This window comes from Cimex lectularius, unplaced genomic scaffold (assembly GCF_000648675.2).
Source record: "Cimex lectularius strain Harlan isolate CLEC.00 unplaced genomic scaffold, Clec_2.1 scaffold47, whole genome shotgun sequence".
In the NCBI taxonomy this organism is placed as follows: Eukaryota; Metazoa; Arthropoda; class Insecta; order Hemiptera; family Cimicidae; genus Cimex; species Cimex lectularius.
Window position 1 is genome coordinate 1,764,376 of NW_019392686.1, and position 12,738 is coordinate 1,777,113.

Genomic DNA, 12,738 nt, shown 5'->3' on the forward strand with positions numbered 1-12,738 from the left:
ATCCCGCTCGTGACACTCACTTTTTCATTTCAACCAATACCTTACATAAAGATTAATTAATTGAAAGGAGTTATTTGGTCAATCGGACTACGATACATAATAGATTTATAATTAATTTTCAGTTTTCAATTTTTTTTTTAATATTCAGTTTATGAAAGAGCAGACTTTGAAAAATTGGTCGTCCCGGACAATAAATTGCTGTTAATTCTTAAAAATTTAAGTAATAATTTCTCTTCATAAAGCGTAGTTAAACGTTAGTGTAAATGACTTAGATGGTGTGTTGCAGTCTTTTTTTTAATGGTGTTTTGAACTTGGCATATTTATTTATTTATTTACGGATCGAAATCCACTATAAAAAAAGACATTTTACAATAACAAAAAATATAAATAATATATGTAAAAATACAAATAATATATATAAAAAGAATAAGGACGTATNGGAAGAGCAAGATGGATATCATTAATAAATAAGAGAAACAAAACTGGTCCAAGATGAGACCCTTGCGGGACTCCCGAGGAAGCCGCAAAGGGACATGATTTAAATGATTTTATTTTGACTATTTGTTTTCTGTCCGAGAGAAAGCTGGATAACCAATTCAAGATAGTTCCGGTGAAACCATAATCCATTAGTTTCCTTAACAGTATTGTGTGATTTACTTTTTCAAAAGCTTTAGAAAAATCAGTATACAGTGAGTCTACTTGGTGTCCAGAGTTTATTGCATCTAAGATGTAATTTTGAAATGTGAGCGGGTTAGTAACAGTTGAACTATTAGAGCATAAACCGTGTTGCTGAGGTATAATAGATTTAATGTCGTTTTTAAGTTTATTACAAATAATAGAATCAAATATCTCGGATTGAATACATTGGTCTGTAATTGAAAACATTAGATCTATCGCCAGCTTTATGTAGCTTTATATTAGCCAAGGAACGCGATATCATATGCGATTTGTATTCTTGTTGTGCATTCTAGTCTATAACGTTTTAAATAGTTTGTTTCTTAGAGAGGTATTTTAAAGACAAGTATTGTTTGTTTTACTTTTAATTGTAAAACAAAGGGGGTGATAAGAGACCATTTCTAGGCGGGATAATTTCAACCTCCGATTGCGTAAAAGGTCGGGCGTGGCCCTCAAGGATTGATTTACGATGCAATAAACAATAATCGTCCTTTTCCGTCGGTCAATTGGGCTAAGATCAAGACAAGACGTCAAAGGAGTCAAACGCGAGTCTTCCTGCAGCGGGTCGAACCCTGGGCCCATTTGGCCGGGTCGCACGTGTCGTTCTGGAATCGTGTCGATAAATATTAAACAATCTCGGCGAGGAGGGAGCTTCGGCCGACGTCCCTTGAATAATTTAGCGGTGTCGTTATTGTTTTACTATGAATTCATTTGTAGCCTATGTTTGGGATAAGAAAGTCCATATTTGAATGTCTTGCCTGTTCCGTACTTCAAGTTAAACGAAACTAAACACGTGTTCCAGGCGATAAAAAAAGATCGAAACAATCGTACTCAATTCAGCGAATCATTTACTTAAAATCAAGGGCGGATCCAGGGTTCATAAGGTTCATCAGGGGGTGGGGGTAAAAAATTTCGATTTTCTTTTTTACACAGGGGACTTAAAAAAGTGCAAATTGAGAGAAAACTACACATCGTTTTTCGTCCGAACTGTAACACAATGTCTCCTCCTTCAAAGGGAAAAACTGAAAAAAAAATCACTTAGTTCAAATGTTCTGATAGTTTAATTTCAAAAAGGCACATCATTTTCATAAATTTTCAAAATGTTTTTCCGTCATAGTCTGTAATGTAAATGTTTTTAGTCACCAACATTAACGAATATTAAAAAAAAATACAAACTTAGACGTTATCACAGCAAGAGATCGAATAAGAAAATAAGAGGAAGAAATCAGGAAAGCACTAGGACATGTCCAATATAAGAATCATGCTACAACAACATGGTAACAAACGAAAAAAAAAGAAAAAAAAAGGTAAAGGTCCAGGGTTCGAATCCAACAATCCAGCAGCCCTGCATTCAAACCCGACATACAAATGGTCTTTTTTTCAAAAACACCTGCATCCTAAGGGTTTTATACGATCTCTGCTGTTGCAAACCCTCGTAAAAAAACTATTTTATACAAAACGTAACATCATAAACATATTGCAATACGATTAAAAAAAAATAGTCAAATGTTTTTGTTTCTTAATAACTGCTGGAGTTAAATTATATTAAATTTGGGCCATTTTTCCCTAGACCACTGAAAATAATGAAAATAAAATAATGGATTATTAGTTAAATATCTAATTTGAAATTATATTTAAGGTATTTAATTTATTATTTTCCCGTGTAACTTCACAATTACTTTTTGGTAACAAGAGGTGAGATTTACGGAAAAAGACGTATGATGGCCACACCATATTTTTTTAATAATCCGTTACAGTTCGTGGTTTTAACCAAGCTCAGGGAAGAGTGACCTGTAATAATTGCCAACATTTGATGCGTTGTATTTTTCTTGCCTACAAAATTTCTACAAAACTTTTCCAAAAAGTTTAGGAATTTTAATATCAAGGGTTGGACCTGATGTTGCAGCCTCCTTTGCAAGTGCGTCTACCGTTTCATTTTGCCATAAACCTGCATGCCCTTTCACCCAACACAATGCCACCCTTTTTCCCATAATTTTTGTCTCAAGCATTTTCCTACGGATTTGGGCAAAAATATAATTTCTGCATTTATATTCTGGGGTAATGTTATTTATCCTTTCTACAATGCTTCGACAGTCTGTGAAGATACAAAATTTAGAATCACCCAATTTTCGTATGTAATCGAGAGCGCTATCTATCACAATTAGTTTTGCTGTATAAACAGACATTGAAGTTGAAAACGAATGTTGTTCCTTTATTGATGTTTAGGGTCAAAAAGGGCATAACCTGTTTTGCCATCGATGGAAGAGCCGTCAGTAAATACGTACACATTTTCCGGATATATCTCGTTAAATGTATATTGTCATTTAATTTAATGTATATTGTTCATATTTGCTAAAGTGTGTGTTTGTCTGCGTGTGACCTCGATTGTAGGTTACTTCATCTATTAATTGTACTGGGGAGAAAAATTGAATATAAATTTATTTATTTGTCAAGTTAGTGAAAGCCCCATAACATTTCAATCCTCTTTTAGGGGTCATAAATATAAAACAGTTAACCCGACTTCTCGAGTGGGAAAATGCGTGGGTAATGCTTTAAAAACGACACGTCTCAGGCTGGATAAAAGGCCGAATTGTAAGAATATTAAAACAGGAAAATTTTTAGATAGAAAATGTTTCGGTTAGTTGATATGTGGTGTAGTAGTATCACAGTCGATCTTCTTTTATTTGCATTATGATGGATAAAGTACTTTCATTTTGGGATGTTTTTTTTTTAATTTCCACATTTGATCATGTGTTTTGGTATTTGAATTAAAGTTTTTTGTTTCTTATTTTCTATTTGCGTTATTTTTTTCCTTCTTTATCGTTATATTATTTATATTGTCCAAAGGTGTAGCGGGACCGATTTCACGTAAGTTTTTTCTTCCAGTTTTCCATTTATGCCTTTTCCTCGTAGATTTTCAATTTAATGGGATGACTTAGTTTTTAAAAAAAAGTCCCTTTCGTTGTCGCATTGCCCTTGAATCGTCACGCGAGCGTGACCGATCCGGGGTAAAAAAAGGTCGTAATGATAACAATCGGCTGGAAGCTGGTACGGTTTGACGACTAACACTAAGGAACATCTGGTCGAGAGGAAATTGGTGAACATCTGCTCGGCTGACGCCCTCCCTTCACATCCTTTTCCTTTGTTTCAGCTGACAGCCTTTAAAAAGTCCATGGTTTTAAGTATTTCAATTTTGCGGCGTGCCTATTTAAAACCCATACCGGAGGAAATCGATAATTCATTTCCTGTTCGCATACTTTACGTAATATTTCATTACAAGGGGTTCTGGAGGATGACAAGCTGAACCCTTCGGACGAATGGTCCTTATATTTTCTCGTGAAGTATAGTTGCGGTTTATTTTTCTGGAGTGGCCGATGTAGGGTTTCCAGAGAGTGACAATTGGAATTTTCTAGGTCTTGACAACAGAGTACAATTCAAACATGACTGTCAGTTCATTTTCTCATAGTGATTTTATTGAATGTGGTTTTCTGTGTGATCAACTTTCTCTTTAAAACGTATGCCCGGTTGACAATTATGCGTGCGAGGGACAGCGTCAGGTTCGACTGTTTTCCTATGTCCCGTTAAGTGCATTAGGCAAACAGTCCTCCGGCGTAAGAGGGTCAGGTGGTCGTCACACGCCGGATTTACAAATGAACCAGACGTCCGTTACCGATGGGTACGCGATGAGAATTGGGCCGGCGGACGAGTCCACCGAGTCGCGGGTCCGGGCAAAGGTCGAGTAAGATCTCGTGCTTTATCGACCGCACCCGGGAGTACGTTGACCTACCAATTCGCCACCCGGGTTCAACCTCGGTCCTGTTTTGCCGTCTTCTCCGACCAAAAATTTAAACAGCGTCGATTGTCCTCAGGGTGAAACACTCGACATTAATAGGCTTCCCTTTAAGGTTGTGTGAGCAATGGCCATGACTCATTTGCTTGTCCGAAAATGCTTACTGGACAAGAAAAAACCCCTAACATCTATCAAAACTTCCCTTGCAGCAATTTATATTAACCCAGGTAGAAAGTACACACGGCTAAAGTAAAAACGAAATTTCCGTCCTGCCAATTACAAATAAACATAAAATAGTAAAATTCGTTCAACCATTTAACCATGAAAGGGAACTAATCAACAAACGTCGTTACAAGTTTACTATTAGGACGTTCATTTTTATTGTTTGGATTTAGTACGTTCCTCATTGAGTAACTTTAACCTCAGTATTTATTTATTGAAAAAAAAAATTAAAATTTCATTTTGGGTTGTGGTATTTTTGTAGTGAGGTCCAGTAGGCGATGAACCTGTCGCTCGATCATTCTGGTGGCTTGTCAGGACATAAGAACCAGGAAACGCATAGAACAACCAATGGAAAATGAGGTACTTATAGATCCCTCTGTGACCAAACCATTATCGTTTGTTTTAACTGTTAAAAGTTTGTTCACCAAGCCAATGAAACAGTCACAAAAGCAGCACCACTAAAAATCAAGGTTACTTAGGGGGATAGGGATGAAAGAGGTGGCCACAAAGCCTACTGTACCTCGACCTGAATAGAACTATTGTGCTCCCCGTTATTTATAACGCACTGGCCAGCTTCAGGTTATTAATCCTCCATAGCTTTCCCAGCGGTTCCTTGGTGTAGGATCTTGTCGTTTTTCTTGTCCTAGTTGCAAGAACCTGCACTTACTTAGACATTCACAGAAAATAAAACGTGTTCTGTTTTCCTGTTCTTGGCAGTATCTGCACAATGGTTCTTCTGTCTGTACTCCTATCCAGTGCATGCTTTCTTAAGTGGCAGGGCCCTGTCAGGAGTCCAACCAGAACCGTGGTTCTTATTTTTAAGAAATGGCTGAACGCGTCTAACGGACTCAGTTACTATTGTTGTATAGACGAGCTACTAGCTAGTATTGTATGTTGACGTTTTCCACATTTCGGCAAACACTGAAACATAAAAACTGGGAAACGCACAGACCAACCTCTGAAAATTAAGAAAGACATAAGAACAAGTATTTGACAAAACACAAAAAATTTGTGCTAGTTTCCGTCTATTAAACGGTTGTTTACCTTCGCCAACCATTAGAACGTATGAAAAGGACATAAAAACTGGGAAACGCACAGACCAACCTCTGAAAATTAAGAAAGACATAAGAACGACTCTTTGACAAAACACAAAAAAATTTTTGCTAGTTTTGTCTATTAAACGGTTGTTTACCTTCGTCAACCATTAGAACGTATGAAAAGGACATAAAAACTGGGAAACGCACAGACCAACCTCTGAAAATTAAGAAAGACATAAGAACGACTCTTTGACAAAACACAAACAAATTTTTGCTAGTTTTGTCTATTAAACGGTTGTTTACCTTCGTCAACCATTAGAACGTATGAAAAGCACATAACAACTGGGAAACGCACAGACCAACCTCTGAAAATTAAGAAATCCATAAGAACAACTCTTTGACAAAACACAAAAAAATTTTTGCTAGTTTGTCTATTAAACGGTTGTTTACCTTCGTCAACCATTAGAACGTATGAAAAGGACATAAAAACTGGAAAACGCACAGACCAACCATTGAAAATTAAGAAATGCATAAGAACGAGTCTATGACAAAACACAAAAAAATTTTTGCTAATTTTGTCTATTAACGGTTGTTTACCTTCGCCAACCATTAGAATGTACGAAAAGGACATAAAAACTGGGAAACGCACAGACCAACCACTGAAAATTAAGAAATGCATAAGAACGAATCTATAACAAAGCACAAACATTTTTTGCTAGTTTTATTTATTAACAGTTGTTTACCTTCGACAACCATTAGAACGTATGGAAAGGACATAAAAACTGGGAAACGCACAGACTAACCTCTAAAAAGAAATGCATATGAACGAGTCTATGACAAAACACAAAAAAATTCTTGTTAATTTTGTCCGTTAAACGCTTGTTAACCTAGTCCAATTATTCGAACCTGTGAAAGGGACCACAAACAGGAAAATGCACAGACCAACTACTGAAATTAACAAATGTCTAAAGTCGACTCACAGACCAAACCATGATATCCGCAATTCGCCAGTCATTATAAGCTATAAAAAGAGGGAAAGCACAGATTAACCACTGAAAATTACGAAATGGATAAGAACGTGTTAACAATAAAAAATTTCGTTAGTTTTGTCTCTTAAACGCCTGTTTAGCTGCTCAACAGTTAGAACCTATTAAAAGGACGTAGAAACAGGAAGACGCACAGATCAACCTTTGAAAGTTAAGAAATGCCTAAAGACGCGTGTGATAGTCGAAGCATTCTCGTAGGATTTGCTTGTTAGATGGCAACTCGCCTTTCACTGACCATTAGAACTTGAAAAAGGACATAAAAAAAGGGAAATGCATCGACCGAAACGCGTTTCACATCCCGAACATGTGACAGTAGGAAAGCCAGGAGATCGGAGATGAATCTTCAGGGTCCAGGGGCAGTTTATGATTTTCCGTGCTAAAATCTTTGGGTAGACGAAGGAGAACAATTTTTGTCTATATGATGCTGATCAGACGTGATGCGTCTTCCAGTATTTACTCGAATGTGTGATCTCAAGGATCAATCCATTATTAACGCGATAGAGAAACTCTTGGTTTGCTCTCAGGTTTGAGGAAATTGATAAAAATTCACGTTTTTTTATATTAACGATCTCGATGTTGGTTAGTTGTTACAGCTCACAATATAATCTTGACCCTCTCGTTCCGTAGTTTTTAAGAATTTCTCGTCCTGCGTATTTTTTAAACTAAAGATATTGTTTTAGGAGTTTTTTTGGAGGGAGAGGAAGACGAGGCGCTGATTTCGGGTCGATGTCCGCAGCAGCCTAATGATGCTGAGCTTTTTCTATTCAAAAGTAACGTACTCAAACGATAAGGCCTAGTTATTAACTATTACTTGAAAGTAGTACTTAAGCCCCCGGACTCCCCACCTGTTCTCTCCACCTGCCGAGTGGCCCTCGAAGACTTCGGACTTCAGTACCTCGTCGGCTCTCGAACGGTCCACTTCGGTTTCCCTCTCCGTTATGGTTGTACGCGTCCGATTATTTATATTTTGAAAATGGGGAAAATTTATTTGGTAAGTTTAATTTATATTTCCGTACACATCTTCCATAGTTTACAGTATTTTTTTAAATTTCTACTCCATGGTTGGTGGGTCTTTTAAAATTATAGAAATGTTGGTATGAAGAACATGTCTCGACAAACTCAACATCCCAATTGAAACCATCAATTGGACATCGGAAATGCCAAACTAGAGCATTTTAAGGCTAAACTTTCCTTCCAACAAAACAACATTCCTTTCCCTTTCAATTCTGTATAGATTTGGAAGATTTGTCTGAAAGTGGGGCTTTTAAATCAAGTCCATGGTACTTTTTTTAAGTCGTACTGTTAAGAGAGTTATAAAAGCCACCTATCTCTTCTAAAAAGATATTTCAACATTTATAATTAACCTTAAGGTTGAAACAATCAGAGGAAGCTTTGAGAAATAGCCGGCTTTTGTTGCTAAATTCCACAAAATAGCATTTTGCTTTTTGCAGGGGAAATTTCACGGAGCGGAATCAGCCAGGAACAAATTGTTTCTTTTATAAAAGTATTTCTTGCGAGAAATTATATAACGAGAGTCAAAGTGTTTTTTTTTACCTGTGTGGTAATTTTCTATACCAAGAGAAACAAAGATGAAAAAAAACCTACAAACTAACTAACCCACAAACCCACAAAAAATTTATATAAGACAATAGACAACAACTTTCTTGATAATTTCCTATAAAAAGGTCATTAAAACGTAAATACTGAGATCAACTTCTGAAGATTGAGAAATACCTAAAAACGCGTCCGGTACTCAAAAACCTTTATATGGTTTTATATGTTAGACGCTTGACCACCTTTGATGACCATTCTGAACCTAAGAAAAGGACCTAAAAACAGATAAATGTTTAGACTAACTATTGAATATGGAGAATGATGAGAATGATTTAAAGACGCGTTTGTGAGACAACCCATTCTTGCTGGTTTTATCTGATCATCATTAATTAGAAATCATAAACTGGGAAACGGCACCAACCAACTACTGAAAATTACGAAATGAAGAACGCGTCTATGACAAAAAACAAAAATATTCTCGTTACTTCTGCCTGTTAAACGCTTGTTCACCTTAGCCAAAAATAGATCCTATGACAAGGACATAGAACAACTTGAAAATGAGAAATACCTACCTACCATTCTCATTGGTTAGGCAAATAAAACGTTTATTCACTTAGTAAATCGTTAGGACCTAAGAAAAGGACCTAAAAACAGGGAAATGCACAGACTAGCTAGTGAAATTGAGAAATAACTACAGACGCGTGTGTGGCAAATCCATTCTTTTGGGTTTTGTCTGTTTGGCAAGCTTCCTCCTTTCGCCAACTATTAAAACCAACAGGACATAAAAACAGAGAAATACATAAACCAACTAATGAAAATAGGGGAATAGGTAAAATCGCTGTTTCTTAGACACTTTTTTTTTATGGTTTTAACTGTTACACGCTTGTCTATTTTTGCTCACCATTAGAACCTATAAAAAAAGACATAAAAACAGAGAAATACACGGACCAACTAATGAAAATAGGAGAATAGGTAAAATCGCTGATTCTTAGAAACTTTTTTTGCTGGTTTTAACTGTCACATGCTTGTACATTTTTGCTCACCATTAGAACCTATAAAAAAAGACATAAAAACAGAGAAATACACAGACCAACTAATGAAAATAGGGGAATAGGTAAAATTCTTATACACTTTTTTTTGTTGGTTTTAACTGTTACACGCACAAAATAAATAAAAGCATTTGTTTGAAAAAAAAAAACTCATTTTATCTGTTAAACGAGTATTTACCATTCATTAGAACCTGTAAAGGCCAAAAAATAGGGAAACGCACTGATCAACCACTGAAATTGACAAAATAAATAAAAGCATTTGTATGGAAAAAAAAACATTCTCGTTATCTATTAAGCGAATATTTTCCATTCATTAGAACCCATGTAAAGGACAAAAAAACGGGGAAACGCCCTGACCAACATTGAAAATTACAAAATGAATAAGAGCATTTGTATGAAAAAAACAAAAAAATATTCTCGTTAGTTGTCTATTAAGCGAGTATTTTCCATTCATTAGAACCCATATAAAGGACAAAAAAAAGGGAAACGCACTTACTAACCACTGAAAACTACAAAACGAATAAAAGCATTTGGATGAAAAAACAAAAAAACATTCTCGTTAGTTGTCTATTAAACGAGTATTTACCATTAATTAGAATCCATGTAAAAGACAAAAAACAGTGAAACGCACTGACCAACCACTGAAAATTACCAGATAAGTAAGAGCACTTATATGAAAAAAAAAAAACCATTCTCGTTAATTTTATCTGTTAAACGCTTGTTCACCTTAGCCACAAATTGAACCTAGGACAAGGACAAACACAGGGAAACGCACAGAACATTAATTGGAAAATAAGGAAATGTATTGGTATGATTGTGACACGAAACCATTCTCATTGGTGTGGTCAATTAAACTTTTGTTCGCTTAGCCAATCATTAGAATCTATGCGAAGGACATAAAATCAGAGAAATAAACAGGTAAAATACTGAAAGTAGGGAAATAACTAAAAACGCGTCCTATAGACGAACATATTTCGCTGATTTTATCTGTTAATCTCTCGTTCCGTTTTGCTAATCATTAGAAACTTTTGAGAAGGACATAAAACCGAGGGGATGCACGGACCAACTATCCGTCTATTATTAAGTAATACAACGAATAAAACTCAACGTCAATGGACAACATTCTTTCTTTTTAAACTAGTGTCATTGTGTATTACAATTAATATAAAATTCTAAACGCCGGTAAGGATTATTTCATAGTTTATCGCTAATAAGGTGTTGCAATAAATAATTAACAATTCGGCATAATCGAGACACAAATGGAATATTAATTAGCGTGTAGGTGGACGTGCAAGCCTGCTTTACTTCCCTACTTTCTTCTTGGACGTTTTGCCATCCTCATTCAGATTGCATAGTCGCACAGAAGTCAGAATGATGAAAGACGAGGGTGATTGTTTATAGTTGTGCTTTTTGGACGGATGCTGGAAACTCATAATGGATCTGGGATTATTTGAATATTTTTGTTGTTTTAACCTAACAAATGAATAATTTGAGTAATTAATCAAAAGCAAAGAGCAAGCGTGTACAAAACAGGTCAAAACAAAACTCTTTTGCCTTAAGGCGTTTTATACCCGATAGGGCATACCGTAAATATCCAAGTTTATTCAAATGAAGCCTCTTTAGTTTCTGTTGTAACTATCGATTGGAAAATATGATTTATTTAGTTTTTTAAAGATTTTTGAAACTCGTGAATATCTTAGAAGTTATTTTACTAATCAAATTAAAATAATATTTCAAATTGTCTCTAAGCTGAGGTAACTTATGGCCTACTGCACCCCTTGGAGTTCCATTTAGCACATCGATTGCTCAACATATGTCTTGCTTACATTAGGCATATTTCAAATGTTATAAAGGTGTATATTTTTTGACCTTTGAACCGCGCCAATACAAAAAGAGACGCTATTCTTCCATTGCCACCACTGAATAGTTATGATCTCGTTATAAATTTTACTCGAAATTTGTGGACCAGTTGGTAAAGTTCAGACTTTTTTATGAATTCAATATAGATTGAAACGTTTTGATTTTGCCCGACGTGAAAACTTATTTCTTTTCCTTAACAAAATAGTGTTTTTTTTTACAAATTTTCTTTGATTGTTTCGTCCCCCGTGCAACTTTAATAATCTGTTATGATTCTCACCACTCCCCACGATAAAGAACATCTCCATAAAATCCCGACACCCGGATATTCTTCTAAAATTACAAGAATATCAAGACTATAATCTAAAAGCATTATTCACATAGCTTTCTTGCCACGACGGCATAATCGAAAACGAAAATGCGGACAAAATGGAAAGAGTGACCTCTGCTGTCACTTTCGGCCGTCTGAGAGGTCTGGAGAAGGTGCTCTCCACGGGAAATAATCTCCTTGCAATAAAAAAAATATATAAAACAGTAGGAATCCTTCAGATCTTCCCGAAAAGAAGAAACCATTCTATCCCGGCTTTGAATTGGTCACTCCCGTCTCACTCATAGTTTCCTCCTCGAAAAAAACCATGTCGAATGTCTCATGTCACAATTTCGGACATCATAATCGATCGTACTCTATACCGCAATGTCAGAACTCAACATAAAAACCATAACGATTATAGTTGAAATGTAATATCCCCTCAATACTGTTTACTTGTTACGATTAGCCCCAAAACCACAGCTATCGAGGCCAAATTGTAGGAAGGTGGTTACATCCTTTATGTATTCCAGCAGCATCCAAATGTTTGTCCCATTGTGCACTTCCTATATGCGCATTTAGCGGGAAGGGAGTTGGTCACAAGTCATAAGATAGGTGGTCTACATAACCTGCAATCTGGCGATATTAATCCTGCATGTGAGACTTCAGGTGGGGACGTATTCAGGACCATCGCAGGAAGGTCACGTCTTCAATTTGGATTTGTACAGTTGCCTCTGTTCTATTACGATTGGTTTTCCTAATGGCTGCAACTTCCTACGGTGCGTACTGCGTTGTTTAACCAGTTCGATATAGAGAGAGATCGTCAGCGTAAAGCTTAGTCTACACTAGGGGCAAAGTGGCGCGTCTTTGTTGGGATCAGCACCACTTTGAAGAAATCAAAGACGTTGGGTCCGAAAATGGTTTAGTAACAACACTGTTGCGCGTCTTTTGGGGGATGCCCTGCAAAAACATGTCACGACTACACTACATAGGCAATTCCCTAGAAAATGTCTCAGGAATTAAGCTGCGGGTGTTTCTGTGTCAATGTTATGATTAATGTCTGTTTCTTAGTGACCTGTTGTCTCATTTGTTGAAATGAGGGTGGTCAGAATGAGGTAGTTTACAAAAACACATTTTTCATATTTTTACAGACGTTTCGAACTTTATTCGGATCATCTACAGGGCATAAAGTGTGGTGCTA

At 36.2% G+C, this 12,738-nt stretch overlaps 1 protein-coding gene across 7 annotated transcripts in view; it reads left to right on the plus strand.

The window, feature by feature from the left end:
• Positions 1-12,738, plus strand: part of LOC106661115 (disheveled-associated activator of morphogenesis 1) — a 62,974-nt gene that overhangs the window by 19,693 nt on the left and 30,543 nt on the right. For 2 of the 7 annotated variants that reach the window (XM_014384311.2, XM_014384314.2), the window contains exons 1-2: positions 3,444-3,543; positions 7,451-7,540. The exons of 2 other annotated variants lie outside the window; for them this stretch is intronic. In XM_014384311.2, coding sequence (XP_014239797.1) covers positions 7,514-7,540 — 27 coding nt within the window. In that variant the 5' untranslated portion in view covers positions 3,444-3,543; positions 7,451-7,513. Of the gene's footprint in view, positions 1-3,443; positions 3,544-7,450; positions 7,541-7,610; positions 7,762-12,738 lie in introns of those variants that run through there. 3 more of the 7 variants (XM_014384310.2, XM_014384315.2, XM_014384313.2) reach the window with 3 other exon arrangements.